Source organism: Mucor velutinosus (genome assembly GCF_035048745.1).
Source record: "Mucor velutinosus strain NIH1002 chromosome Unknown tig00000093, whole genome shotgun sequence".
Lineage (NCBI taxonomy): Eukaryota > Fungi > Mucoromycota > Mucoromycetes > Mucorales > Mucoraceae > Mucor > Mucor velutinosus.
The window spans coordinates 2,983,541-3,010,250 of NW_027041907.1; the positions used below are offsets into that span (position 1 = coordinate 2,983,541).

The 26,710-nt window shown below is 40.3% G+C and overlaps 9 protein-coding genes across 9 annotated transcripts; 5 read left to right on the plus strand and 4 right to left on the minus strand.

Moving 5' to 3' along the window:
• Positions 1–2,089: 2,089 nt before the first annotated feature.
• On the plus strand, positions 2,090–4,102 carry ATC70_002733 (uncharacterized protein; the record flags this gene model as incomplete). The annotated part of the gene is made up of 1 exon (XM_064822103.1): positions 2,090–4,102. The coding sequence occupies one exon, from the start codon at positions 2,090–2,092 to the stop codon at positions 4,100–4,102; it is 2,013 nt and encodes a 670-aa protein (XP_064681789.1).
• Positions 4,103–5,296: 1,194 nt separating this feature from the next.
• On the plus strand, positions 5,297–6,057 carry ATC70_002734 (uncharacterized protein; the record flags this gene model as incomplete). The annotated part of the gene is made up of 3 exons (XM_064822104.1): positions 5,297–5,500; positions 5,562–5,665; positions 5,721–6,057. 3 exons carry the CDS (start codon positions 5,297–5,299, stop codon positions 6,055–6,057), a joined length of 645 nt encoding a protein of 214 aa, XP_064681790.1.
• Positions 6,058–6,150: 93 nt separating this feature from the next.
• ATC70_002735 (uncharacterized protein) lies at positions 6,151–7,992 on the minus strand (the record flags this gene model as incomplete). The annotated part of the gene is made up of 1 exon (XM_064822105.1): positions 6,151–7,992. The coding sequence occupies one exon, from the start codon at positions 7,990–7,992 to the stop codon at positions 6,151–6,153; it is 1,842 nt and encodes a 613-aa protein (XP_064681791.1).
• Positions 7,993–8,104: 112 nt separating this feature from the next.
• Positions 8,105–10,189, minus strand: ATC70_002736 (uncharacterized protein; the record flags this gene model as incomplete). The annotated part of the gene is made up of 5 exons (XM_064822106.1): positions 8,105–8,567; positions 8,631–9,314; positions 9,367–9,437; positions 9,495–9,579; positions 9,636–10,189. 5 exons carry the CDS (start codon positions 10,187–10,189, stop codon positions 8,105–8,107), a joined length of 1,857 nt encoding a protein of 618 aa, XP_064681792.1.
• A 3,303-nt stretch (positions 10,190–13,492) lies between these two features.
• ATC70_002737 (uncharacterized protein) lies at positions 13,493–15,908 on the plus strand (the record flags this gene model as incomplete). Its single annotated transcript, XM_064822107.1, has 9 exons — positions 13,493–13,495; positions 13,563–13,659; positions 13,727–13,770; positions 13,844–13,928; positions 13,987–14,052; positions 14,133–14,176; positions 14,258–14,359; positions 14,429–14,834; positions 14,896–15,908. 9 exons carry the CDS (start codon positions 13,493–13,495, stop codon positions 15,906–15,908), a joined length of 1,860 nt encoding a protein of 619 aa, XP_064681793.1.
• A 2,302-nt stretch (positions 15,909–18,210) lies between these two features.
• ATC70_002738 (uncharacterized protein) lies at positions 18,211–19,529 on the plus strand (the record flags this gene model as incomplete). Its single annotated transcript, XM_064822108.1, has 11 exons — positions 18,211–18,250; positions 18,307–18,370; positions 18,429–18,483; positions 18,552–18,630; positions 18,704–18,780; positions 18,838–18,858; positions 18,937–18,946; positions 19,006–19,076; positions 19,135–19,180; positions 19,279–19,387; positions 19,454–19,529. The coding sequence occupies 11 exons, from the start codon at positions 18,211–18,213 to the stop codon at positions 19,527–19,529; spliced, it is 648 nt and encodes a 215-aa protein (XP_064681794.1).
• A 289-nt stretch (positions 19,530–19,818) lies between these two features.
• On the plus strand, positions 19,819–20,832 carry ATC70_002739 (uncharacterized protein; the record flags this gene model as incomplete). Its single annotated transcript, XM_064822109.1, has 3 exons — positions 19,819–20,104; positions 20,158–20,492; positions 20,554–20,832. 3 exons carry the CDS (start codon positions 19,819–19,821, stop codon positions 20,830–20,832), a joined length of 900 nt encoding a protein of 299 aa, XP_064681795.1.
• Positions 20,833–23,254: 2,422 nt separating this feature from the next.
• Positions 23,255–24,788, minus strand: CTU1 (cytosolic thiouridylase subunit Ctu1; the record flags this gene model as incomplete). The annotated part of the gene is made up of 7 exons (XM_064822110.1): positions 23,255–23,637; positions 23,699–23,869; positions 23,930–24,164; positions 24,223–24,371; positions 24,428–24,470; positions 24,525–24,592; positions 24,674–24,788. The coding sequence occupies 7 exons, from the start codon at positions 24,786–24,788 to the stop codon at positions 23,255–23,257; spliced, it is 1,164 nt and encodes a 387-aa protein (XP_064681796.1).
• Positions 24,789–25,075: 287 nt separating this feature from the next.
• On the minus strand, positions 25,076–26,579 carry ATC70_002741 (uncharacterized protein; the record flags this gene model as incomplete). The annotated part of the gene is made up of 5 exons (XM_064822111.1): positions 25,076–25,243; positions 25,297–25,630; positions 25,693–25,967; positions 26,028–26,164; positions 26,237–26,579. 5 exons carry the CDS (start codon positions 26,577–26,579, stop codon positions 25,076–25,078), a joined length of 1,257 nt encoding a protein of 418 aa, XP_064681797.1.
• Positions 26,580–26,710: the final 131 nt, after the last annotated feature.

Below are 26,710 nucleotides of genomic sequence, written 5' to 3' on the forward strand. Positions count from 1 at the left end.
AGTTGACTTATTTGTTAATCCAATTAATAGAACTTTTATCCATTGTTATAGTATATAAGAAGGATCATCTACCTGGCCAGTAGAGAGATACTTCAGTTTACTTTACGCCTGTCAGTTTGATAATAAAACATACCTTTATCAAGTTGACTTTACTGGTTTTTTTTTTCATTCTTTTTTTCCGTGAATTTTAGTCTATAAAGCGTCAAATTCTACAGGTTCCGCTGTAATGGTAAAGCGAAGTTGCGAAGCATCTGTATATTTGAATAGGATTAAGAAAACAACACAGAAATATCATAAAAATTTAGCTAGTTTGATAAGATACGTTTAATATACTATTAAATGCTCAAAAATCATACTGATACATGTTGACTATCAAGGCTGCAATGAGATGAAATGCTCTTGAAGCTCCTTGGTTTCAAATAGCTGAATGAGTCCTTTTATTCTCTTGCCAAACGGATCAAGTCAACACAGATTTATCATTTGCTTCCGCAACGCTGGTAGCAAGCTCAGATTTGACAGTTAAACACTGTTTAGGGATATGAATGGCAACATCTATTAGATTGCGTAAGAATCTTTAACATCTCCAAAGTGTAAATGCTCTGGATAAATGACGTGCCAAACCCTTATGACTGAACGGAACTGTCAACAGAATTACTTGATGACAGCGAGAATGAGCAATTGAGTCGCATGTTGCGTAGAGAGTTTCTGTTTACTTTTAATCTTTGCAGGCTTAAATTAACAAGCAATCAGGCAAAGCGTAATCATAACCTTATTGATTTTGCTGCTGCTGAATTTTGTTGGGATTTATAAATGAACTGATGGCAAACTGCTTCCTTCTGGATTTATTAGGCTGCTGATGGCATGGTATGGGAAATGAGTCTTATGCATCGCATGTTTGCAGAGTGAGATCTTTCATAGAGCCATAGAATAACAAACAGACACAATACACAGCATGATCGAGTGTCAGCAGCAGCATTTCGTCCAGAAAGTGGCCACCATCTTGCGTTACGATAGCTCCTTCTACCCTGTCAGTTACTCTTGATGCATCTGTGACAAACTCACTTGATAGTAGTAGTAGTAATAGCTTTGACTCGAGCAGTAGCACAGACGCCGCTAGTATCAGCAACGCAAATGTGGGTAGCGTCTCAAAAAGCATTGGCAGCCAAAGCATTACTTCCGATAGCAACGTAGAAACTTGCACAGGCATTGATTGCCCCAGCTCAGTGACCCTGTATGGAACCAGTATCTGCTCTTCAGGGGAAACCAACGGCAATTTTGTAGTTACCATGTGTGGACAGCGACCTTGCGGTAACGGTGAGCTACAGTTACCATCTGTTCAGATAATTCAGTCTGTTTAATTGAAGGCGGACTAAACTATACCATGTGCGGTACAGTCATCTGCCCAGAGCTTCTGTTATTTACTAGCACAGCACCATCTTGGTGGCACCATCACAATCATCATAATTGATCACACATCAGCTTTGAAAACAGTGCGCATCATCATTAGACACATGGAGATGGAATCTTCCCTTGGACTGACGGCACTAATATTGATTGGATTAACTGGGATGCGACGACCACAACCACATAAAAGAGCATCGTATTATACATCTATAAAATCATGCTTGATGATTTATACTATCGTCATTGGGGCAAATCTTATTTGTTAGTAACACGGTGCTACCAATTGAAACTGAACCAGTTAAAAGAGGCGGATGACCCTTGAACTTTCTATTTGTTTACAATTCGTGTAGATGTTATGAGTCTGTATCTCAATCTGATAAACATAATCATCAATCATCAATGGATCAAATGTATCATTTATTGTATATCGTTTGTTTTTTTTTACAACAATTTATAAATAAGCCTAAATGCGGATTGTCATTTAAATGCGATCGAAAATACACAAAATGCAGCCTTCATCCCTTTGATTGCAACTGCAAATTTTAAGATCTTGTTCATTTAAGGATCAGATAAAAAGAGTGTTTAGGGGGGTTAAACATGTGGGTTGCGCGCAGACTGAATCTGATAAAAACTTTTCCCTTCCTTGCTACACATCTCATCTCTTTTTCTTTAATCTATACATAATATGCCTATCAACATACCCAATCTCTTAGAAGGCAAAATACTAACAGGTGTGCTACCGCCCGAGAAACAGCCTCCCATACAGTACTTTCTGCCCCAGCACAATCAACCTGTATTAATTGACATTGAATCATGTATTGATGATCCCTCACTCGCTCCCTTGGGTAGCCATGTCAAGAAGCATGTGAGGAGAAAGAAATCACACAAGAATACTGGGCAAGTCTATCTAGAACCCAAGCAAAATCGACAAGATGTTACATCATCTACTGCAGGCATCGTTATGCTAAGAAGAAGAGGCATGGAAACCAACCAACTAGCACAAGAACTGGACAGTCTGTTGCTACCTTCATTGACGCCTTACCTCAAATCGAAGTTTTCGACCAACAATCAGTATACAACACTCGTCGAATTGGACATTTCTAGAAACAAATTAACTCGGTTACCCAGCCAAATTGGTCAATTGGAGCATCTACGTATATTGAATGCAACCTCGAATCAGCTCACGGAAATACCAAAAGAGTTGTTTGCTTTGAAGGACCTACAAGTCTTGACTCTGTCGCAAAACCAGATCACAGTTATACCCGAAGACATGCCCCGATTACTGCCACATCTTGTTACTTTTCGAATTGCTGCCAATGCCATCACCTCTTTGCCCAGCAGATTGGATTTTTGGATTCAAATGCGTCATTTGCAATTAGGCTCTGTTTATGGAGGCAACAGGCTAGTTCAATTACCCGACAGTATCACAGAAATGCCTGCCTTGGAGGAATTAGATGTGTCTTACAATCAGCTCCGCATGCTCCCACATGATCTCGAGTTGCAAACATTGCAAATATTGAATGTTTGCAGTAATCAACTGGATTTTATACCAAAATCAATTGCTCGCTGTTACCAACTCAAATCTTTGAATCTCTCAAAGAATCATCTTACAAGTCTACCTGCTGATTTGGTCAACCTCAGAAAGTTGGAACTATTGGATATCAGTGAAAATCTATTGTGCATCATGCCAGCCGAGATTCTGGAAAGGATGCAATCTGCAACACTGCTCATCACTGGCAATCCTCTCACAAGACCAGGCCATTGTGACCAAAGACAGTCGAGTCAAGACGCTTATGCTCGCATCCTCAAGCAAATGACGAGGCGCGGAGTTCCTCGTTCATCACCTGCTGTTTCCCCTTCTGTTTCCCATACAACAATTACACGAGAGCAATGTGGTCCAAGGGGTATGGGTTGCCTACCCACCAAGCCATTTTCATCAACATCCGCATCTTCATCATCGTCCTCTGTTTTGATCAATTCCTACTTTCCATTTGTACCAACCTCGTCATCACCATCTTCCTCGTCATCTTCTTTGTCCTCCTCCTCCTCCTCCTCCTCCTCAGCATCGCCACCCTCAATACCAATTGCTGTTTCTCCTCCTCAGCCTCCTTCACCAATACCTGCAAATCCCTCCGATGATCTCACTCATACCACTACACCGCCTTTTCATTTAGTACACCCCCATCAAGATGAAGATGCCTCCATTGACCAAGAACTATCCTACCATGCTCAGCAACTCAACATTGATGGCTCTCGGCCCATCATTCGACCACCCATCGCTGAACATCACTTGATTGGCACGTCTCGATCCACTATTGTGCAAGATTCTACAACGACGTCGTCACAATATGTGCTCGTTGATTTCCCTAGAGAATCACCGTTACCCACCGAAACAAAGCTTTTGCATTCGCTGCGAGAAATTGCAACAAGAACCATTCTGCGTCATGATATGGATGTACCGTTGGACTGGCTTCCACTGCATCTAGCTCAGGATATATCTGGTGGAAGAAACAAATGCCGCTCTTGTAGCTACTGCCAAGGCCCCTTTGTCAACGAATGGGTTACTTCTGTTCAGGTCAAGAGTTTTGGTGGCCATCCTGCTGTGGTGAGAAGAGTCAGATTTTGCTCGACGCAATGCTGGTTGCAATGTTTACCTAAAGAGCAATCCAAGTCTGTCATTTGTGTTCATCATCAGTAAAGCATTTGAATATATATATACCCCTTTTTTCCATTTCCACGCATAATTTATATCTGTTTATTCTAAATAAATCACTATCTATGACATGTAAAAAGTCAAATGCATGGACAATGAAGAGATTAACTATTTTTTTTTTTTTTTTTTTTTTTTTTTTTTTTTTTTTTTTACAAGGCATAGCGTTGCCAACCTTGATACTAGTAGGATGATCCGTTCGTATGATACCCAATAAAATACACTCCTTGAAAAGTGCTTCTGAAATGCATCAGAAAGTTTTTTGTGTTTATTTGTGATGATTGACACGCAAAAGTGAGATAAGCAACTTCAATTGGCACAACTCGCACACTCAAGAGATTCATAATGAAGGAGGCCTCTTATTAGTAATATCTCTCCTCAAATATTTTTTTTTAAAAGACTGTTCCTGGATTTACGTACAAGCATGCACAGAGAGAGTCTGCCTTGATCAGTGGGGAAAGCCGGATGTTACGAGACATAAATAGATTTAACAGGCTACTTGAAGGATTTATACGGGCATCTCATTGAATTTTGAGTTGATCCGCTGAAATCTATGAAAACATGAATGAAAAAAGATGTCTTGAGCCGTATGATCTATTAGTATACATTGGGAAACGGTGAAAGATTGAGAATTTTGTATACGTTGAAAGACTCACGTTTGCAGCGGTATTGCCCTGCACAGACTTTGATATTTTTGGAAGCGTTCTTAATGGTAAAGACATATGAGAACATTGTCTACAGGATGAGGCATTCTCTGGTAAGCTTGTGTTCTTTAAGCACCTGGCTCCGTAAGGCTCCCAGCGTTCTGAAAGCGAAAATCAAACGTATGTGATTCTTGGAATGCCGACAGAATGATTGATAGTATTTGGACGACTTCGATCTCATTAAAGACTAATGTATCAGCTCAAACTGTTTTCTACAACAATCAGAGAGCATATCTTATGTTGCAACCCATCTTAATGCTCTCCCTTATATATAGCCATATATTCATACTTTCGAATAATGGCCTCTACTACCTTGATTTGTGGATGATAGTCTATTGTCAGCTCTTGATGGCTACATTTTATCCTAGTCACAAGAAAGAGGGGGTCCTCCCCCGCCCTTGCATCTGAAGGAAAATTGGGTTTCCATGTCAAAATCTTTTTTTATTCACTTTTCATCAACACACAATCTATTTGAAAAATGCATCGTTTCAAGGCACAAGGTGTTAGTTCTCGTGTGTTTTCCAAACCACAATGGATGAACCCCAAAGAAAAGATTAACCATTGGAACATTGTTACCGGTGATAAGGTGGCCATCATTGCTGGTAAAGACAAGGACACTATTGGTGAAATCAAATCTGTAAACCGTTCCAACAATACCGTCATTGTTGAAGGAAAGAAGTTGGTGAGTGCTTGCATATGTGCTTAATTGGAAGTCGACTTTGCTGATACATAGAAATCCATAGGCCAAGAAGCATGTCCCAATGCAACCTGGTGCTCCTGAGGGTATCATGAGAAAGGAATTGCCTATCCATTATTCCAATGTCATGTTGCTCCACCCTGATACACAGTAAGTCCTTCTATTGCATCGTGTCTACAGCATCATCTCATACAGACCTCTGCAGAATGCCCACCCGTATCGACCGTCGCAAAACCACCAAAACGTTAGAAGATGGCCGTATTATTTCACGCTGGAGCAGATTTGTCAAGGGCACTGATATCGAGATCCCTAAGCCTGTCAGAAAATACAATGATCAAAGCACAGAAGAGAATTTCACAACTGCTGCAGATGATGCTATTGAGGTGACTTACAAGCCTGATTTCTCACAACCTCCCTTCCCTCAAGATCTTGTCAAGGAACTCAGAAACCCTTACAAGAAGAAGTTTGTCATGAATTTGACATCTACATCAGCAGCAACCGCAACAGAATCAACACCATCCATCAACAATACCGAAGCTTAATTCGCTTTTCACTCTCGAGAGAGCGAAAAGAGAAGAAACCGAACATGTGTACAGTTATTTTTATGAGTAATAAAAAGAGAAATAGATTTTTTCCTATATTCTACAGCCATTGAATATCAATTGATCAACAGATTGACATTCCAGATAGATATGAGAGTGTTGCATTTTCTTGAGACGACGAATAAAGGGTCGAAATGTGTGTGAGTGAAGGAGGGATTTGTATAGACGGATATCTGTGGTGGATCGCTGTTGCTGAAACAGAGCCAAGTGGTCCAGTTGTTGATCTGGATACTGCCTCAAGTCTGACAAGACGACTCGAGTGAGATTCAGATTGGGCAGGGCAAGGTCAAAGCTGTCTGATATGCATTTTCTGAGAAATACATGCGTTAGATTTGGACATGCGTTTGATAGGTATTGGAACACATCGCTGGTCTCGTAGATTTCCACTCGATCCATTCGCAGCGACTTCAAGCGTATGTGAGGCTGCAGTTGCTGCTGGTGTGTACGTGATGGGATTTGGCCGTTGTGCAGCTTTAAATGTGTTAAATAGGGGCACGATGTCAAGATGATGTCAATTGGGTATCCAGGATGGTTCTTTTGCTCATTGAACAGGGCGCCCGCTCTAGAAATAGCGTGCTTTTGTCGTGGGCCGCCAGCCCTGTCGATCAGTTCTAAATGAGTTAATTGGTGTAATTTAGACAAGAGAGAAAAATCAATCGACTTCTCGGAACTCCACAGAGGGATGCACAGATGGGAAATGCTGTTGATTGTCATTGAGTTGGTAGTGACACACTGTAAAGCACTGTGAGTGGATTCCACGCCATCTCCCCATAATCCCACTTGCAATTGATCCAAGTGCTTGTTCTTGTCGGACAAGCTGTGGATGGTCGTGTCACTGAGGTATAGCTTGGACATGCTGTGGTCGATCGCCAGTTTTTCGAGCAAAGGAAGCTTACCGATAAAGGCTGCCAAGGCTGGTTTTTCTGAATGTTCTAGTGCCAATTGTTGCGATTGTGGCCGAGGTATCTGATAGGGGGAAGATAAATGCAGTGTTAAATCCGTCAACACTGGGTATTTATAACCAAAGTAGTTGAGCCACTGATGAACGCCGTACTTGTCAATCTGAACATGCAAATGTAGTTTTTCCAGCCTTGTCGATTGTATGCTTTGCTGTCCACTATTATCGTCATGATTCAAGCTGCTGGGCTCCACCAAGCGCACCGAATCCACCAGCACCAGTCTCTTCAAGTGCGGTAATGATAGATGCAATGCTTCCATATCCTGCATTGAGAACGACATGATGTGCTTTGAATCAGCCAAGCCATCCGTATCCACGACCAGTTCCATTAGGCTTGGGGTCGATTGAAAAATGTCCAGGAACAAGCCTTTTTTATGCAATTGAAACATGTCTGATCCACGTAGATGCAAACTTGACATCAGCAGACCTCGTTTAGATTGAATAAAACTAAGCTGCCTTGGATGGTCCAGGGCTGGTAAGGTCAAAAGCCTATTTTTTGCTGCTATTTCTAGTTGTTGTGTGTTGAGGTATTGCCACAATCTCGAGTCAAACTGCACAGATTCCAGCAACGGCAGTTGTTCAAGCACTGTTGAAAGCTCTTTGGACGTAACACCAACCTCCATTGAATACAATGGCGTCGCACCGGTGACACAATCCACACTGTTTTGCTGTTGCTCCTGTGGGTCATTGTATTTTGCACCATAGTGGCCAAATTGGAGGGACCGTACCAGGCATTTATGCTGGCTACTCGTGTTGAGCCATGTCTTGAATTGAGGTCGATTTTTGAACTCAATGTGTCGATAAAGGGATCGACAAAATGGAGCGTACCAGCCTTTGCATACAAAAAGCCCTTGGTACTGGTCGTTGGATGGCAAATGGGATGCGATGATTTCAACAATCTCTGCTGGGAGGTCCATGATCTGGAATGAAAGCGAAAGAAAGAGAGAAGAAAGAAAAAAGAAACGTGAGGGAAAGATTGAAAAAAAAAAAGCTTTATTTATTATCCATTTTTCAATTGGTACTACTACACTATGGGATTTCCTCATCTTCAAGCTCTTCTCGGATCTTTGCCTTGAGACCTTCAATACAATGCAAAGCCTGATCGCTCTTCGCAATCAACTCGTTTTTATACTTGGTGCGCTTCGATGCCATGCTGTGTCTGGACAGCGGGTGTTTGAGATTCGTTTCAAAGTGGTTCAATAGCTCAGTAGAGCCCCTTAAATACGCTTCCATTGCCTCGACTTGTGTTTTGTGGTGACGGATGAAACCCTTAACATGACCAATAGTGAAATTATCGTATAGATCCTGTTGAGTTGCTGGTGTCAGTGGTGGTGGTGGTGGTGGTGGTTGCTGCTCATGCGTCTTGTGGATGTCGTTACTAATAATAGTTGGTGTGGTCGTAGTTGATTTGGAAACTGTTACTGTAGGCGGCTGCAAATGCGTATTGTGCAATAATAACCTTGGATCAGATTCACCCCTTAACTCCTTGACTCTACAGTGTTGATGAATGAATAAGCCTATGTAATTCCAGAATAATGGCATGTACTCTATTTACCTGTTTGCATATCTCAGTGTATTCAATGTATGATCGCTGTTGGACTGATTTGGCGATATTGTCGCAATCATGCATGTCTTTGAGTTGCCCACAAACGAGTCTCTAAGCACCATCGTCAGTTTACTACCACGAAATGATGCATGCCCTTTATCCTGGTCCAGAGCACGAATGCATTCCTTGAGTGCTAATAAGCTTCTATTAATTTCTGCTCCCTCCAACCTTGTTTTCGTGTCTGTGTTACGCCCTCGGTCAGATCCTCTTTCACTGCCTGCCAAATCGATAAAGTTCATTTTACCATGAATGGCTGAATTTCGATTTTTAAGTAGGATTTGCAAAACAGCATGCGAGCGAGATGAATTGTCATTTGTCTGCGTTTTAGAGGTGCTGCGTTCTCGGTTACCAAATTCAAACACTTGTTTAAGGGTGGATAAAGAATGAATTCGATGCTCCTTTAGTCCCGCAATCACAATATTGCCTTTGCCGTCTTCTCGAGGTATCAGTTTCTTGCGGTTGTTGAGTAGATCCAAAAGTTGTCCCTGATAGACTTCGTAATAACCAACCCATGTCTGCAATCCGGCGTAGTGATGGTCCTTGAGCAGCTCGAATATGTGATGAATCGCTTTAAAGTACAGTCCATGTTGAGGGTCCAGCATGGTGAACGTTTTACCAGACCCAGTCTGGCCGCTAATGAGGTATGTTAGGTGTGAACATTAGTGGTCTGGTTGCAGCAACTTACTAGGCAAAACAGGTTGCTTTTCCGCCTTGAAACATGTGCTCTACTAATGGAAGTGTTGTCTGCTGGTAGAGCTGTGTATACACATTAGCTCTCTGCAATACTGTTCATGAGGGCATATATATACTTACAGTCTGATGTGACGTATGACAATCAAACACATGGTCAAAGGTGAATGCATGTTGCACTGTATAATTAGTAAGATCCACTTTTTGTCTAACAAGTACTAGTTAGCTCGGCTATCATCCATCTGGATAACTGAATACACATACTTGGGTGCATGAATTTCAATTGTGTTTGAGCTGGTTAATTCAGTAACATCTGGTTGGTTTGTCGATACCTCGTATTTGTTTAATGGTCTTTTTCGAACGCACACTGTGATTTTGGAAGAGGATGTAGACGGTTTGATCTCGGTAAATGTCTGCATGCTAGTATAAGATAGAGTTGGTTTTGTGATGAGGGACGTGCGATTGGTTTTCGCAGCAGTAGGAGGAGGATGTGTGGGCCGTCTCTTAGATGATGATGTTAAATTTATAGGTGATTTGCTTGTATTTACAGATGGGTGTGAAGGTATATTGGACACTGTTGACTGCTGTTGTCTAGAAGCAGGTTGTGCTAGCTTTGCTCTCTTTCTCTTGGACTCTACGTATTCGTCCAAGGACATGTCATTGTTGTCTAGTTGTGTTCTAGCCGTCGTCATTAAAGTTAAGCGCTTTGGACTAGGTGAGCATCGCTTTCGAGTAAGTTTGCTATAACTGTATCTATTTGGGCTTGCCGGGATGTCGAAAGAGCTCTTTAGTACTGGCTTTCTTCGAGGTGAATACATGATATCAAAGGTTCCTTATTCAGCATCAAGTGTATCTACTCTAGTGCACAGAAAAAGGGGAAGCGAAAAAAGAGTGTAGAAAAGGAGTTTTTTACATTCCCTAAATAGGGATTGACTATTTCGAACGCACCACCGCGCGATGGGATTGACGCGATGTTGATTTGAAGGCCAATGAAAACTATCATATTCAAGATTGCAGTTACTTTTCATATTGAAGAAAGGCGTTATAATTACCTTACGCCGCACGACATCAATCCACATTGCGTGAATACTCACATTCAAAGACTCTATTGACTGTTGTCTTCTAGAAAGATCTCTGCAAACAAACATTTGAGGCCGATTGAAGTCATAATATGAAAATTGTCTTTGATTGTATGTAAATGTGCGAATGAGGTAGAAGCAAGGCATAAGAGAAATGACAAAAGCTTATGCGCAAAACAATACGAGACTACATAATTGAACACTTTAAAGGCCTCAATCCACAACGTACGCATGGATTCACCAAAAAGTTCTACTTCAGCCATACAAGTGTTCAAGCTAACATTGAGTAATGAACAAGGCTCAAAAAGGTCTTTGTTCACATTTACAAGCACGTACACAAGATTTTGAGTGAAGAAGAACAACAACAAGCCTGAAGTCATCTCAACGAGGATGCTCATATTCGACTTGACCCTCAAATAAGATTAGAGCTAGGTGTTAATGAAGATGGGCGCACTCGGAATCTGCCAACTGTCAACGAGACTGCAGCCATTATTCCCAATGAATATTTTGATACAAGTCTTGAAAGATATCTTCGCCTCATTTGAAAATAGCTTTTCAGTCAGTAGCAATAGTCTATTTTAAAGAAATCAATGGTACATGCATTCTGCCTACATGCCATCTTGAAATACTGCAAGTCATGATTAAGAAGCTGCGGTTACATATAGTTTGGCGGGGAGCCAGACTGAATGACGTTGTCAGATATGAAAATGTCCAACAAAAGCAAAATAAAGTACTCAGGCTAAGCGATAGCTCTTTCAGATTCACGATCCCCAGTTAATAAGCATCCCAGTCATCATTGTCATCATCAAAAAGCATCTTGGTTCATCCAGCAGAGCCAAAATACTTTAAACTCAGAATATTTTTTCCTGCTCAAAATTGGACAGAGTTTACCCTTTTTCGACTTCTTTAATCTATTTTGTTAGATTCGACTATAACTGTTGTAAAGAACAGCCCGTACTTCCTAATGCATTCTTGGTGTACTTTTCAAGGCGCTTCCAATGGTACTAATTGTAATAGGTGATTTGAATGAAACTATTGAGCAATTTTCCAGAACATGAAATGAGGTTATTCGCGAAAATAGCCAGATTTTGCATATGAAAACCTCATAAAAGTGGTTTCATTGGTTGCCTGGGATCGAGAGAAACGTTTTGAATTAATATATACCATAACGAAAGTCTTCGTTTTCAAGGTGTAAAACGCGATCGCTTAATTTTCGTAAAAAAAAAACATGAGGTACCCCTCATGCTTTTTGGTTGATTTTTGGCCACGTTTTTTTGGTCCCCAAAAAGTTGAGCAACGGTGTCAGGAAGCTACTACTACTCGAATAAAACAGTTTGGTGTCACTCCGGTGGCTCAGAAAGGTCTACATGTCAAGATATGAAGGCTTGAAAGCTGTCAAATTTAGCTGTGTTTCATACATTTGCTCGTTAATAGGCGCATTTTGCAAGTTATTGAACCAAATCAATGTGCATCTATGTTTGATAGCCATTAAAGCATACAAGAAACTTTTATATTGCATTGGACAATCAACGGTAATTGTATTCAACCTTGGTAAGGTTTTCAAGTGAGTGATGGAATCGTGTTATTAGGCATGATGCTTCGTGTCTTTGCTTGATTGACTTGGTATTGGCATGTTTTACTTACTATTGGCTTGATCTATATGTTTTTGGTTTAATGTATTAGATAAAAAAGTAGCTTGCTAGGCAGTCAAAAAAAAAGAGGTGCAGTTGAAAGGATAGTATAAATGTCAAAATTTCTCCACAAATTCTCTAACGGCTGGCAGATTCTCCAGTGTTTTAGCGAAGGCATTAGCTCTTGTTCCCCGTTCAATTTCTTTGTAAAGTACTCTTTGAGCTTCTTGATTCCACCTCTTGCATACAGATGAGTAGGTGGCAAAATCCCTGTTGGGCAAGTCAGTAAGGAGAGCGTACGTGATCAAAGATGCTTCTGAATATCACAGTAGAAAGACGGGATGCAGCAGACATTGTGGTTGATGTGTATTTTGATAGAAAGAAAGAGTTGAACGAACAAATTTTCGAACAATGCTTCAATACTTTGAATTGATGGTTTCTTTGTGTATATCTATAACAATAAATTGACATCCGTAGGCCTAGCAAACACGAACATCAATTGTAGGATCATTATCGTAACGAACACTCAAGGCTTTAGCCTGGCTATGATCAGTATGGCCCATAAAAACGAGGGTGTTAAATAGAAAGTACCATAAGATAGGGATAAAATCATTTTTAATCATACCAACCTCCCTTACGTTACTCTTGGTAGAGCTGATGGCATATCTATCCTTGACAGGCTCATCTTGCAAAAAGAACACGCAACCAAAAAGACAGGACAAGTGATTACAAATGACGGAACGAATGGATCCAAGCACAGAGTGGAAGGGCCTTTACTAAGCTTGCCTCATGCCGTTACAAATAGATCAAGGACATCTTTGGAAAATCAAAATAACCTATCCCCTTTCTCTGTGAGGTTGATGTTGTGCGACAGAGATCTCTTCTGTAAATCGGCGGTAGTATCTATTTTGTCCGTTTGATACAAAAGTTTCAGGCTGATTTCAATGCTACAATCCAACAGAAATGTCAAGAAAACCAGGCTCACAGCTCCAAGCGATGAACATGTTGAGTCTCGATGAAATTGGCAAGCGCTCCCCATAGAAGATGGCTTGATCTCTGATCGATGAACACAAAGCACACACAAGAACCCAAGGTGACGTATTTCCTGCGTTTCAAAAAAGCCAATCTCTTTGAAATAACCTGTTCCGCACACAGCAGCTATACGACGACACAAGATGTTCGAAACAAAACGAAAAAAAAAAAGTTCCCCTTGACACACTTTTTTTTCCTTTTCATCTTTTTCCTATTTTACTTTTATACTTATACCTTCTCGGCTATCCATCTTTTGCATTTGTATAAAAAGGTAAGCCAAGAACTGAACATCTGAGAGAGAAAGAACAAAAGCGGATATGCTGACTCTATCCTATTTCATCTCTCTTTCTTTTCAATCACTGTATCGCTAGAATTTAAAATGGTTCGTATGAAAAAACAGCGAGATAAAGCGTTCCCAGAGAAGCTTACGTTTTGTAAATCTCACATAGGCTGGAGCACTTGAAAACGCACAAAGAGATTTACCCAAGATTAGAGACCATGAACGCGAGTCAGATTTCGGTTCCATTTTCTCCGTATCTGGTCCTGGTATGACGCTTTGCTATTATGTAGTAAACCAAGATGTAGACATCTCATTTCACATTGCATCTTATAGTCGTCATCGCAGAGAACATGCGTGGTTCTTCCATGAACGAGTTGGTATAGTGCTGAACCTTGAGCGAGAAAAAGAAAATGAAGCAACTCATTATGTCATTGTCTATCTTTATCGTAGGTCCGTGTCGGTCATGAAGAACTCGTTGGTGAAGTTATCCGTATCGATGGTGACAAGACCACTATTCAAGTTTACGAAGAAACCGGTAAGTTTGCTCTAATTATCAGTTAGCGTTTCAGATGTACTCACGCTGAACTGTTTAGGTGGTTTGACTGTCGGTGATCCAGTCTTGAGATCTGGTGAACCTTTGTCTGTTGAACTTGGTCCTGGTATGTGACATGTCGCTCTATATATACGCGTTTGTTTCTGCCGTTTGCTCACTGATGTCTATATACCATGATCTATCTAGGTCTTATGTCCAACATCTATGACGGTATTCAGCGACCGCTCAAGGTAAAAAAAAAAAAGACACATAACGTGTAAACAAATAAATAACCATGCACACGCAATACTTACCGTTTACATGTTATATAGGCTATTCAAGAGGTCTCTCAAAGTATTTATATTCCCCGTGGTATTGCCACCCCTGCTTTGGATAAGGCCTTTGGTTGGGACTTTGAGCCTGTTAACTTTCAGGTACGATTCATGTAAAACAGGAAAAAAAAAGAGAGAGAAATGGGGATCTCATAACAGGATTTGACTTAGGTTGGCGATCATATTACTGGTGGCGACATCTATGGTAAAGTCTTTGAGAACTCTCTTGTCACTAATCACAGAATCATGTTGCCTCCCAAGTGTCGTGGTACCATCACTTACATTGCTCCCAAGGGTCAATACACGCTTGAAGATGTTGTTCTCGAAACTGAATTTGAAGGTGAAACTACCAAGCACACCATGAAACAACTCTGGCCTGTTCGTTCTCCTCGTCCTGTCGTCGAAAAATTGAATGCCAACCATCCTTTGTTGACTGGTCAACGTGTATTGGATTCTCTCTTCCCTTGTGTTCAAGGTGGTACTACCGCTATTCCTGGTGCTTTTGGTTGTGGTAAAACTGTCATTTCTCAATCTCTCTCCAAGTACTCCAACTCTGATATCATTATCTATGTCGGTTGTAAGTATGTTTCATCGAAAAACCCTGTTCATTGTTATTGATCTGTCATGTATACATTTAGGTGGTGAACGTGGTAATGAAATGGCTGAAGTATTGATGGATTTCCCTGAGCTCTCCATTGATGTTGAAGGCCGTAAGGAATCCATCATGAAGCGTACTACTTTGGTTGCCAACACTTCCAACATGCCTGTCGCTGCCCGTGAAGCTTCCATTTACACTGGTATCACTCTCTCTGAATACTTCCGTGATATGGGTATGAACGTTGCCATGATGGCTGATTCTACATCTCGTTGGGCCGAAGCTCTTCGTGAAATTTCTGGTCGTCTTGCTGAAATGCCTGCCGATTCCGGTTATCCTGCTTACCTTGGTGCTCGTCTTGCCTCTTTCTACGAACGTGCTGGTAGAGCTACTTGTCTTGGTAACCCCACCCGTGAAGGTTCCGTTACCGTTGTTGGTGCTGTATCCCCTCCAGGTGGTGATTTCTCTGATCCTGTCACTGCCTCCACTTTGAGTATTGCTCAAGTCTTCTGGGGCCTCGATAAGAAGCTTGCTCAACGTAAGCATTTCCCCTCTGTCAACTGGAACTTGTCCTACTCCAAATACATGAAGGTGCTCGAGCCTTACTATGAAAAGAACGATCCCGAGTATATCCATCTCCGTGATAAGTGTAAGGAAATTCTTCAAATGGAGGAGAATCTCTCTGAAATTGTGCAGTTGGTCGGTAAGTCTGGTCTGAACGAAACTGACAAGATCACCTTGGAAGTTGCCCAAATTATCAAGGATGACTTCCTTCAACAAAACGGTTACAGTAACTACGATCGTTACTGTCCCTTCTTCAAGACTACATGGATGTTGCGTAACATGATTGGTTTCTACGACTTTGCTACACATGCTGTTGAATCATCAAACAACCAAATTACCTGGAACAAGATCCGTGAATCAATGAGTGATATTATTTACAAGTTGTCTTCCATGAAGTTTGAAGACCCTGCTGACGATGAAGATGTTCTTGTTGAAAAGTATAGTGCTCTCTACAAGGAAATTGAAGCTAAATTCAATGATCTTGAAGCTTAAATGTAATTTTCCATCTCTTGTTTTCATCAAACCTATTCCTCTATCGTTCCATCTCTCTATCTCTCTTTTTTTTTGATCCCCATGAAATAAAATTAAAATAAATTACATTTTCTTTTTATTGTACAATCAATGTCAATGTTGCATTGGAGTACTCATATTACTAGAAAGACCGATGAGTATCTTTCACGAAATTAAAAACAGAGAGTTGGTATTCCAGCCCTAATAATTTTGTCTACTATCTAATAATAATTTTATAAATTAGAATTCCCATTTTTACAATAAATTTATGGAGTTTGCAACCAGGCTAAGGTATAACACTGTTGAATCCAACCCCTTTCTTCTCAAGAGCCTCCAACAGCATTGATCAAATGTGCAAATGGTAGGCATGGCACTGCCATTATTACCAGCCAAAACCCGTTTTAACTTCCGCTTGTCATCCTGTTCTGATTTGTCGAGTTTGGAGCTTTTTTGGACTCGATTCGACCTATCTTGACTGATTCGACTATAAAAATGTGATGGTCATCCAATGCTCCCTTAAGCTTTCTAAACGTACTTTTCAAGACGCATCTAATGGTGCTACTTATAAAAAGTGTTTTGAACAAGCCTATGGAGCAATTTCAGAAAACATGAAATGTCGTTTTTGCCCAAAGTGTCGAGATTCTATATAACAAGGTCGCACAAACAAAGTTTCAGGGGGGGTTCCTATGGATCGAGAGCAGTATCTTGGTTTAATACATGCCGTAGTAAAAGTCTTCATTTTTGCGGTCAAAAACGCGATTGTTTGATTTCCGTTGAAAGTCATGAGGTATCCCTCATGGCTTGAGGTCGATTTTTCAGTGGTATTTCTTTTGTCCCAAAAAAATTGAGCAAAGGTATTAGGAAGTTGCTGCCATATGAGAGTACTTGTTTGGCGCTATTCTGACAGTTCAAAATGGCTTCTAACACAAGACATCCCACCTTGAATGCATGCAAATTTCTGTGTGATTTGCATGGTGTTGAGTAGTAAGAGGTAACGCCCATATGTTATATTCCTGTATACAAGTTATTTCCATTGAAACAGACATGGAGCATTGTAGAAGAGTCAAATCCACAGCTATGGAGCGCTCCTACATGATAGCAGTAGGTTGACAAGTGAAATTGCAGTATGTATTACTAGGATTGAGCCGTTGATTTATTAGTTACTAAGAAAAAGATGTATGAAAATGTTTACACAGACAGCAATTACAAGTTTTGCCAGATCAGAGCTAAAGTATATCGTATGCTTTTGACATAGCTCTGAGCATCTCATACGCTAGCATGTAGGCAAACAAGCATTGAAGCGATCGCAAATGCCAAACTGCTTCCATATTTACGGGTAGCTCAAATTGTGTCCGTAGCACTGGTTTTATCAATCAGATCGTATCCAACTACGCACGATTAATCACTTGTCTTCTTTGGCTAGGACATGATTGGGCATAACACAGACCTGTCAGATCAGGAACTAGGTAATTTATTGCCTAGTACGCTGAAATTTCACATTTAATAAGCAATGTCGAATGATGGAGTTCTTTGATCCAAGCCTACCTTTATATAAACCATGCTGACTACATCTTCCAGACGAGCTATTTTGTTGCTGATTAATATGACAGCTGAATAATATAGTCTTGAGCGAAACCAACCTGCCTTGCTTGACCAATGAAGCTTCAGGAACACATCTCCTAATTTAGTAGCAATGGCTTCTTAAATGTGTCTCCTACTCTGCGGAAGGCGTTTTTTTGAGACAAAACTGCTGCAAAGCAATACAACCACCTGCTTACTCTGCGCAATGTCAATTGTGTTGCTTGCCAATTCTACAATAGTAATTCCTCAAACCAAATGGGGTTTAAGGGGTTTGATAATTGCTCGGAGATGTAAACAAATAGTGATGATGAAGGTTTGGGATACATGTAAATTTTCAATTTGAAGGATGTTCATTCCAACGTGCTAGATAGGGATTCCTGTTGTGATCTAATTGAAGCATTTGCCTCCCATCTTTTGATCTCTGTGTTTCTAATTCCGGTGATGAGAGGTCATGAATTCCTTCCAACAAACGTTTCAATATCCTCTCTTCCGACAGAGAGTAGTGTGTGGGATATACCAATGAAATGAGGCTTCTCAATACCCTACTCGTCACGTGCTTGGCCTCACAACCTTACACCATACATACGCTATATATATAAATTCCATGAAAGCCCTTTCAAGTTGATTTTTTCCCTTTTTCTCTCAATTTCACCTTTTTTTTTTCATTTGTCTCTTTTGCCCGAGATTGGTTTAGTAAGAAAAAATGGCCTCTGCCGCAAATATTCTCCAAAGACAATTCAAAGGTATTGCAAACAGTGAGAAAATGGACAGCGATATGGAAAGATTAACATTGAGATAGAGCTATCACGAAACCCTGTTCCAGGATTTGCAGTTGATTTGAAAGAGGACAACATCTTTGAATGGTAAGCATTTGGTACCTTCATACAAGCCAATCGAGTAAATAATCAAAGAAATGGAAAGGGATGTTGCACTTATTGGCTCACCAAAAACAATGTATGAAGGTGGTTACTTCAAGGTAAAATAGAAACGATGCAGCATTTGGAATATCAATCGAATGTAGCTAACATGTTGCATCTGGTATAGGCCACAATGACCTTTCCTGACGATTATCCTTTCAACCCTCCTACCTTTCGATTTAACAATCCGTTCTATCATCCCAATGGTAAGTAAATTGACACATCTCTCCCTCTCCTCAAGGCTCTTCCCCTTTGCTCCTGCTAATGAAAGTTTCATAGTGTATCCTGATGGAAGACTATGTATTTCTATTCTTCATCCACCTGGAGAAGACCATATGAGTGGAGAGAAAGCTGAGGTATGTGCACATTCACTCAAACTCCATGTTACCTGTATTGACGCTTTAAATGAACAGGAACGCTGGAACCCAACACAAGTAAGCAACGAAGGGCTCTACAAAACCCAATGATAGACATTAACGATTACATACATTGCGTTCTGGCTATAATTTTAGTCTGTAGAAAGTAAGTTTTGACAACTTTATGCAAGCACAAAATTTTTTAACCTGGTACAAACTATGTAGGTGTTCTTGTATCCATCATCTCGCTACTTGCTGACCCCAATTGCTCAAGTCCTGCCAATGTGGATGCCGGTGTAAGTTGTAATTATATGATACAGCAGCATGCGCTTGACTGATAGCGTTTGTCTCTAGGTCGCTTACAGAAAGAATCGGGAAGCATTTGATGCCATAGTAAAAAGTATGATTGCAATTTAAAAACAAACAAAATGACATCCCTTTATCCGTACTTATCAATCTCTCTCCCCCCCCCCCCTAATTTTTTGTTTCTCTCCTTAGAGCAAGTTGAAGACTCGAAAAAAGATATTCCCAACGGTTTTAAGATGCCCAAATCAGAACAAGATTTTATGTTAACAGCTCCACCAGAGATAGAAGAAGATGACAACTTGTAAGTGAGAGTGCCAAAGGGTTTGAATGGAGGTATTAATCCTGGTCTGTGCGTATCGCTTTCTAGCTGGTATGAGTCTGGTGATGAAAGCGATTTCGGTGTAGATGATGATGATTATGATGAGGATGAGGATGATGACTGAGGTGCTCTACGCTATATATATATATACTTTTTCAATAAAGATATTAGAATTACAGAAACTCTTAGTTATTGAATATACCTTTTATAGTTTAAGCGTACATTGATTTTCCTCCCTATTCGCCAAGTTTAGGCTGCTGTAGTAAGCCTGTGTGCCTTTGCCCTGCCCTGTCTACCTGCCTGTTGCCTGCTAGCATTCAAACTCCTGTGCATTTTTGTCTATAAAAATCCAGGATTCCATTTAGATGATCCACACTTCTGCTCTTCTTTCTTTTGATTCTACCATCTCAATTATGACAGATAAGAAACTAAACACTCCGTTCTACTTTGGCGGTCTTGCTTCCTGCTCAGCCGCCATCATTGTACATCCTCTTGATCTCACCAAAGTTCGATTACAAAATGCTAAAGGAAATCAAACGATCGGCATGTTGGGCACTGTAAAGAACATTATCCGTACAGAAGGACCATTGAAGCTGTATGCGGGCCTTTCAGCTTCGATCCTGAGACAAGCAACCTATTCAACAGCTCGACTAGGTGGATATGAAAAACTAAAGCAGCTGCTACTCCAAAGAGAGAAAAGTAAGCCCCCGTCCTGCACACCGTATACATCAATGATTAATATTCAAAATTAGATCCATCTACACTTCAATTGCTCATGTGTTCTACTGCTGCTGGTATTGCTGGAGGCATATGTGGTAATCCAGGCGATGTCATTAATGTTCGTATGCAAAACGATGGTCAGCTTCCAGCACATCTTAAAAGAAACTACAAGCATGCATTGGACGGATTACTAAGAATGGCCAAGGAAGAAGGCATCGCTTCGCTCTTTCGTGGAGTTGGACCCAACATCAACAGAGCCATTTTAATGACATCCTCTCAGTGTGTTTCATATGATCGCTTCAAGGCATTTTTTCAACAATACTTAAATGAAGGCATAGGGCTACATTTGCTATCTAGTACACTTGCAGTAATTATTTGTTTGTCTCTACATGAGATGTGAATGCATATTGATAAGTCTTGTATAATAGGGTCTAGTCGCTACAACAGCATGTTCCCCTGTTGATGTGATAAAAACTCGCATGATGTCTGCTACAGGCGCGGAAGGTAGATTATCCGCCTTAGGCGTTACTATGGCTATGTATCGATCTGAAGGTGTGCTCTCTTTCTTTAAAGGATGGACCCCTTCATTCATGAGAACAGGTCCACAAACCATTTTTACGTTTATATTTTTAGAGCAGTTTAAAAAATGGCATGCCATTTGGCATCAGAATAAGGAAAGTCGCATAATAGCAACTGTCAATCTCTGATAATTCCATTTTTCATGTATTTCAGGTTTACTCATCCATGGCTTATTGGCTTGATTCATTGAATAAATTTACAATGTGCAATTTTCATGTGTATGTAAAGCTTTTGCACTTTGATGAGTGTTCCGTGGAAACCTTCCACGTTTTCATTTTGATTACGATCCCAAACGTAATCAGAAACAATAGCCGTCGTAGGACAAATCAAAAAATGCGCTTATTCATTTGATAGGTCTATGCGATTTAAAGTTTTTTCCTTCATTGCTAAGGTTGTGCCACCATACACAGCCGTTGTCAAAGCAATAAATGCTTCCCAATAGAGAGGGATTAGCATTTACATTGTGCTTACGGACATAGGCCTATGCTGAAGTACAAAATCCCGGTTAATACTTCTGGCAAGCCGCCTATTAGTAGACAACCAATTAAGCCCTCTTTTTGCAAGATACAGTGCCTGAAACTGAAATTATGGAACCATTATTGCTTCATGCATGGCGAGCTTCAGTCAAACACCCACATTTCATCTCTTTAGCGCAAATGTATAGTTTGAATACCAAAAAAAATGCTTATCAGACAACACCTCACAGATAGCGACTGTAATTTATCAATGGATCAGTTCCGTTTTAAATCGCACATGCCCTCAAGAAATGCAATCAAGACAAAGGATACAATTGCTTTTAGAGAAAACATCAGCTCTTGAAACCTGTCTATGGTCAACAGTTATCACTAGCAAAGATAAAAAAAAAATAGAGAGATTATATACAGCAAAGGAAACATTACATAGAAAGAGGAGGGAAACTGATAAATCTTGGTTTAGCACGGGTTAAAAACATTCTTCATGCTCTTGTCATATTCTCTCATCGCCTCATCAGCTATTGCTTTGACATCGACAGCTGGCGTAACTCTATAGCTGTCAAGCTCGGGTCCTTTTGCTGATGAGGTCGATACTTCTAATAGGTGATAAGCGTTTGAATGAATACAGGTTATGTAATACGGAAAGCCAGTTGACTTAGCAACGGTGAATCTGACTCTTCTACAATGCTCCATGTCTGTTTCAATGGAAATAACTTGTATACAGGAATATAACATATGGGCGTTACCTCTTACTACTCAACACCATGCAAATCACACAGAAATTTGCATGCATTCAAGGTGGGATGTCTTGTGTTAGAAGCCATTTTGAACTGTCAGAATAGCGCCAAACAAGTACTCTCATATGGCAGCAACTTCCTAATACCTTTGCTCAATTTTTTTGGGACAAAAGAAATACCACTGAAAAATCGACCTCAAGCCATGAGGGATACCTCATGACTTTCAACGGAAATCAAACAATCGCGTTTTTGACCGCAAAAATGAAGACTTTTACTACGGCATGTATTAAACCAAGATACTGCTCTCGATCCATAGGAACCCCCCCTGAAACTTTGTTTGTGCGACCTTGTTATATAGAATCTCGACACTTTGGGCAAAAACGACATTTCATGTTTTCTGAAATTGCTCCATAGGCTTGTTCAAAACACTTTTTATAAGTAGCACCATTAGATGCGTCTTGAAAAGTACGTTTAGAAAGCTTAAGGGAGCATTGGATGACCATCACATTTTTATAGTCGAATCAGTCAAGATAGGTCGAATCGAGTCCAAAAAGCCCCAAACTCGACAAATCAGAACAGGATGACAAGCGGAGGTTAAAACGGGTTTTGGCTGGTAATAATGGCAGTGCCATGCCTACCATTTGCAAATTTGATCAATGCTGTTAGAAGCACATAATTAAGAGGGGCATGGTGAATCGAAAAGTGCTATGACTCATATTGCATAATTCCTTTTAATTTCTGCTACAAAACTCTATATTTTATTAATAAAATAGCAACTAGCCCATTCAAGTGCGAGTACGCAAGCTACTACTCTATTCAAATCCGTGTCCTAAGGACAAAGCTACATGCAATGTCTTGACCATGTATGGCATTTAAGTTTGTGTAATGCATGAATGTAAATCAATGGCAACCTTAATTTAGGTAAACATGATATCTGGTCAAGAAGAGAACGATCAAAGCGGGAATCCATTGTGCCTAACAATAAGAGACAATTCTTAATGCATTTTAAGTAGCACTGTATAATATGCAATATAGATCTATATTAAAAATTACTTTTTGGATACAAATAAATAGAAATCAATTTCTTTTTTCTTTCGTTTCGTCACTGTTTACTCTTTCGTCCATGTTTACTATTGCATTCGAGTAGGCAATTGTCTTGGATAAGGGATGTGTGTGTGTGTGGAAGGAAAGACGAGGGGAATGGGTGTGCGAATCAGATGTGTGTGAGAGAGGGGATGAATTTTGATATGAGCAAGAGAGCAAGAAAGAGAGAAAAGGTACATCATAAAAAAAATAACACTTTGAATATAAGGAGAGTATTTGTGGTAAGGTCATATAGATTATTGGCATAAACCGCATGATAATTTGCTCCAAAATCCAGGCTTTTTCGGGCGATATTGTTGCTCTTGTTGCTGATACTGTTGTTGCTGCTGCTGATTCTGCTGTTGTGAAGGTTCTTGCTGAATAGGGCGTTGAGATTGGTCTTTGGTACGAGTAGCATTTTGATCGACAATCTTTTTATTGGTGGTATGCTGGCGAGTACTACGTTTAGACAATGTCTGCCATCCCTTTCCACTGTTGAGCAACATCCAATCGTACACATCATCGTCTTGTTCGCCCACTTTTTCGATGGCTTTACTGAACAATCCACGCAAAAAGTCATAATCAGGGGTTTCTTCGAAACCTAATTTACGTACATACTGGAGGTATATACCAAATTCCTCTGTGAATGGCTCAAATTAGATGGTTTGCGTCGTATTTTCAAATACTTTTTGAAGTTTTACCTGGGTATCCATCACAGAGATCCTTGATGGCAGTGGTCTGTTTCTTTTCGCCAATCTTTTCATACTTTTGTTTGTTGGTGGCCGCTTTGAGGCCTTGCCAAGGCAAAGAACCTCTCAAAAAGTACATGAAAACATGGCCCAGGGATTCGAGATCATCACGACGAGATTGCTCTAATGAAAGGAATTAAATTATCCGACCTGATCGAGTAAACGAATAGGAATATTACATACCTCTTCCTAAATGAGTATTGATACTCATATAACGAGCGGTACCAGATAAACTCTTTCTTTCACGGTAAGGGATATGTTGCTTGGTTTTGGGATCTCTGTATAATTTGGCCATGCCAAAATCCACAATAAATATCTGATTCTCTGTCTCTGTGCCAGGCTTTCCAATCAAGAAATTGTCTGGTTTGATGTCTCTGTAGATAAGATTCTTTTCGTGGATTGTTTGAACTCTCGTCAACTAGACGATACAAATAATTAAGCAATCAACTCTTATCTTTCTATCTTCATCTCTTTACCATCTGTTTAGCGAGCATGGCTGTCGTTTTGACACTGAAACGTCTACCACAAGTGTCAAACATATCCTCGAGACTAGGGCCCAGTAAGTCAATGACCAAGATGTTGTGAAGTCCTTCCTGACCAAAGTAGTAGGCTGTGGGTATACCAGCTAGTATAACGTTAGTTGCACAATCTCTCTTTTTCTGTCATATTTCAAGCACTTACTGATTCCAGCTAGTGTCTTGTATGCTCTGTATTCATCTCGAAGCTACATGCTGCCTGTTAATAGCCATTTTCTCTGTTAATTGCTGCTTTATCTCACCTGAGGGGCATCTGATTTTCTAGGTTCAAACTTGATAGCGACGGGTTGGTTGTTGAGCAAATTGATGCCTTGTCATGAAGTGTTGGTACAAGCCGTATAACATGTCTCGTCTTTCTTTTTTTTTTTCTCTCTTTCTCTCTCTCTCTCACCTTCATAAATGATGCCAAAACTTCCTTCGCCAATTTTCTTGCCAACCTTGTAATGTACACCAACTACATTATGTGAATTGCCTGGACTAGCAGCTGCAGCAGATGAAGTAGGCATTTTTTTTTTACGGTTTATTGATTGATTAGAGAATTATTAGTATGTATCAAATGAATTCAATACGAAAAAAAATGCGGTGTTTGCTGGAAATGATGGTGTATGATATTAATATTGTATAGTTGATGTAGAATATTAGCGTAAAACGGAATATATATGTATATATAAGAAAAAGAAAGAGAATGGAAAGAGAGAAAAAAGAAAGGAAAAGAGGAAAAGAGGAGGAGAGAAAGGGAAAAATAAAATTGCACAACAAGGTAAACTTTCCTAAAGTAGAAGAGCCTCGGGGTTTATAGTAGTAGCTCACCATCATAACCATTAGGATTGCGTTGAGTCCATCTCCACATGTCTTGACACATATCATCCATTGAATAGGCAGGCACCCACCCAAGCTCTTTGTTGGCTAGTGAAGCATCTGCTGTACATGTACCAACGTCGCCAGGCCGTCTCTCTTCAATCTATACATTTTTTTTAGATATAGAACAGAGATTGTAAACATGTTTCAAATTACCTTGTAAGGGATCTTTTTATGTGTAGCTCTTTCCATAGCGTGGATAATTTCCAAGACAGAATATCCAGCACCTGTCCCTAAATTATATGCTTTACATCCAGGCTTTTCCTCCAATTTTTTCAATGCTGCAACATGCCCGGTAGCCAGGTCACAGACATGGATGTAGTCTCTAACGCCTGTACCGTCCACCGTATCGTAATCATTGCCGTACACATGAACAAAGGGCAAATGTCCTTGTAGCACTTTGACTACGTATGGCAATAAATTATTTGGTACACCATGAGGATGTTCTCCAATCATACCAGATACATGAGCACCCACTGGATTGAAATATCTAGAATGCCCATTTTCTCATTTAGAGGTAATGTACCTTAAAAAAAATGATTCTCACTTTACCTTAAAAGTACGACGTTCCATTCAGGATCAGATGCATAAAGATCTCGTAGTATTTCTTCTGCAAACAATTTGGTTTTCCCGTATGGATTTGTAACTGGTCCTAGTCTGGCTGTCTCGTTTACTGGCATCATTTCTGGCTCTCCATATACTGTGGCACTGGATGAAAACACCAGGTTCTTTATGTTGTGTCGCTTCATTGCTCGTAGTAGATTTAAGGTGCCAGTCAGGTTGTTATGATAGTATTCTAAAGGGATCCGAGTCGATTCACCTACAGCCTAATTTTGCATCCCATTAGATAACTGTCGACCACATGCAGATGAGGCCCACCCTCTCACCTTGATTGCAGCAAAATGAAGCACTGCCCAAAACTGATACTGCTGGAATACATCCTCTAGATCTGATTCATGTGTAACGTCTCCCTTCATAAAAACGATGGGTCTACCAGCCAGCTGTTCCACACGATATAATGCCTCTATTTATATTGGAAATTTGTGTGTGTAAATAAACAAATAACAGAAACTGATGTGCATGCTAAGCTTTATACCTTTGTTTGAATTGACCATATTATCCATCACCACAATATCGTATCCATTATTCAGCAATTCCAAACATGTATGGCTGCCAATGTATCCTGCACCGCCAGTTACCAGGATTCGCTTGTGAGGTGGCTGTACTTTCTTTTTCAACGAGGAACAGTCTGACGAGAGTCTTCTGCATGGTGTGAGAGGCCCATTCAAGTGATTCCAGGCATCGATCGTATGTCTTCTGCGGTGCAGCGTCTGTCTTTTGGAGGGTTTGAATCGGCTAGTGCGTTGTGAATTGGGTTCAAGCACTTTCAGTTGATCAACAACAACGTCTGTTGTACTTGCTTTACAAATTCTGGGCATGTGAGTTGAGTATGATGAAAAGGAGTGTAGAGGCGTTGCTGCAGAATGAAGTTTTCAGAGTATCTCGAGAGAGAGAGAAAATGAATATAAGGAAAAAGAGAGAAGATGAGAGAAGCTATGGATTGGATATT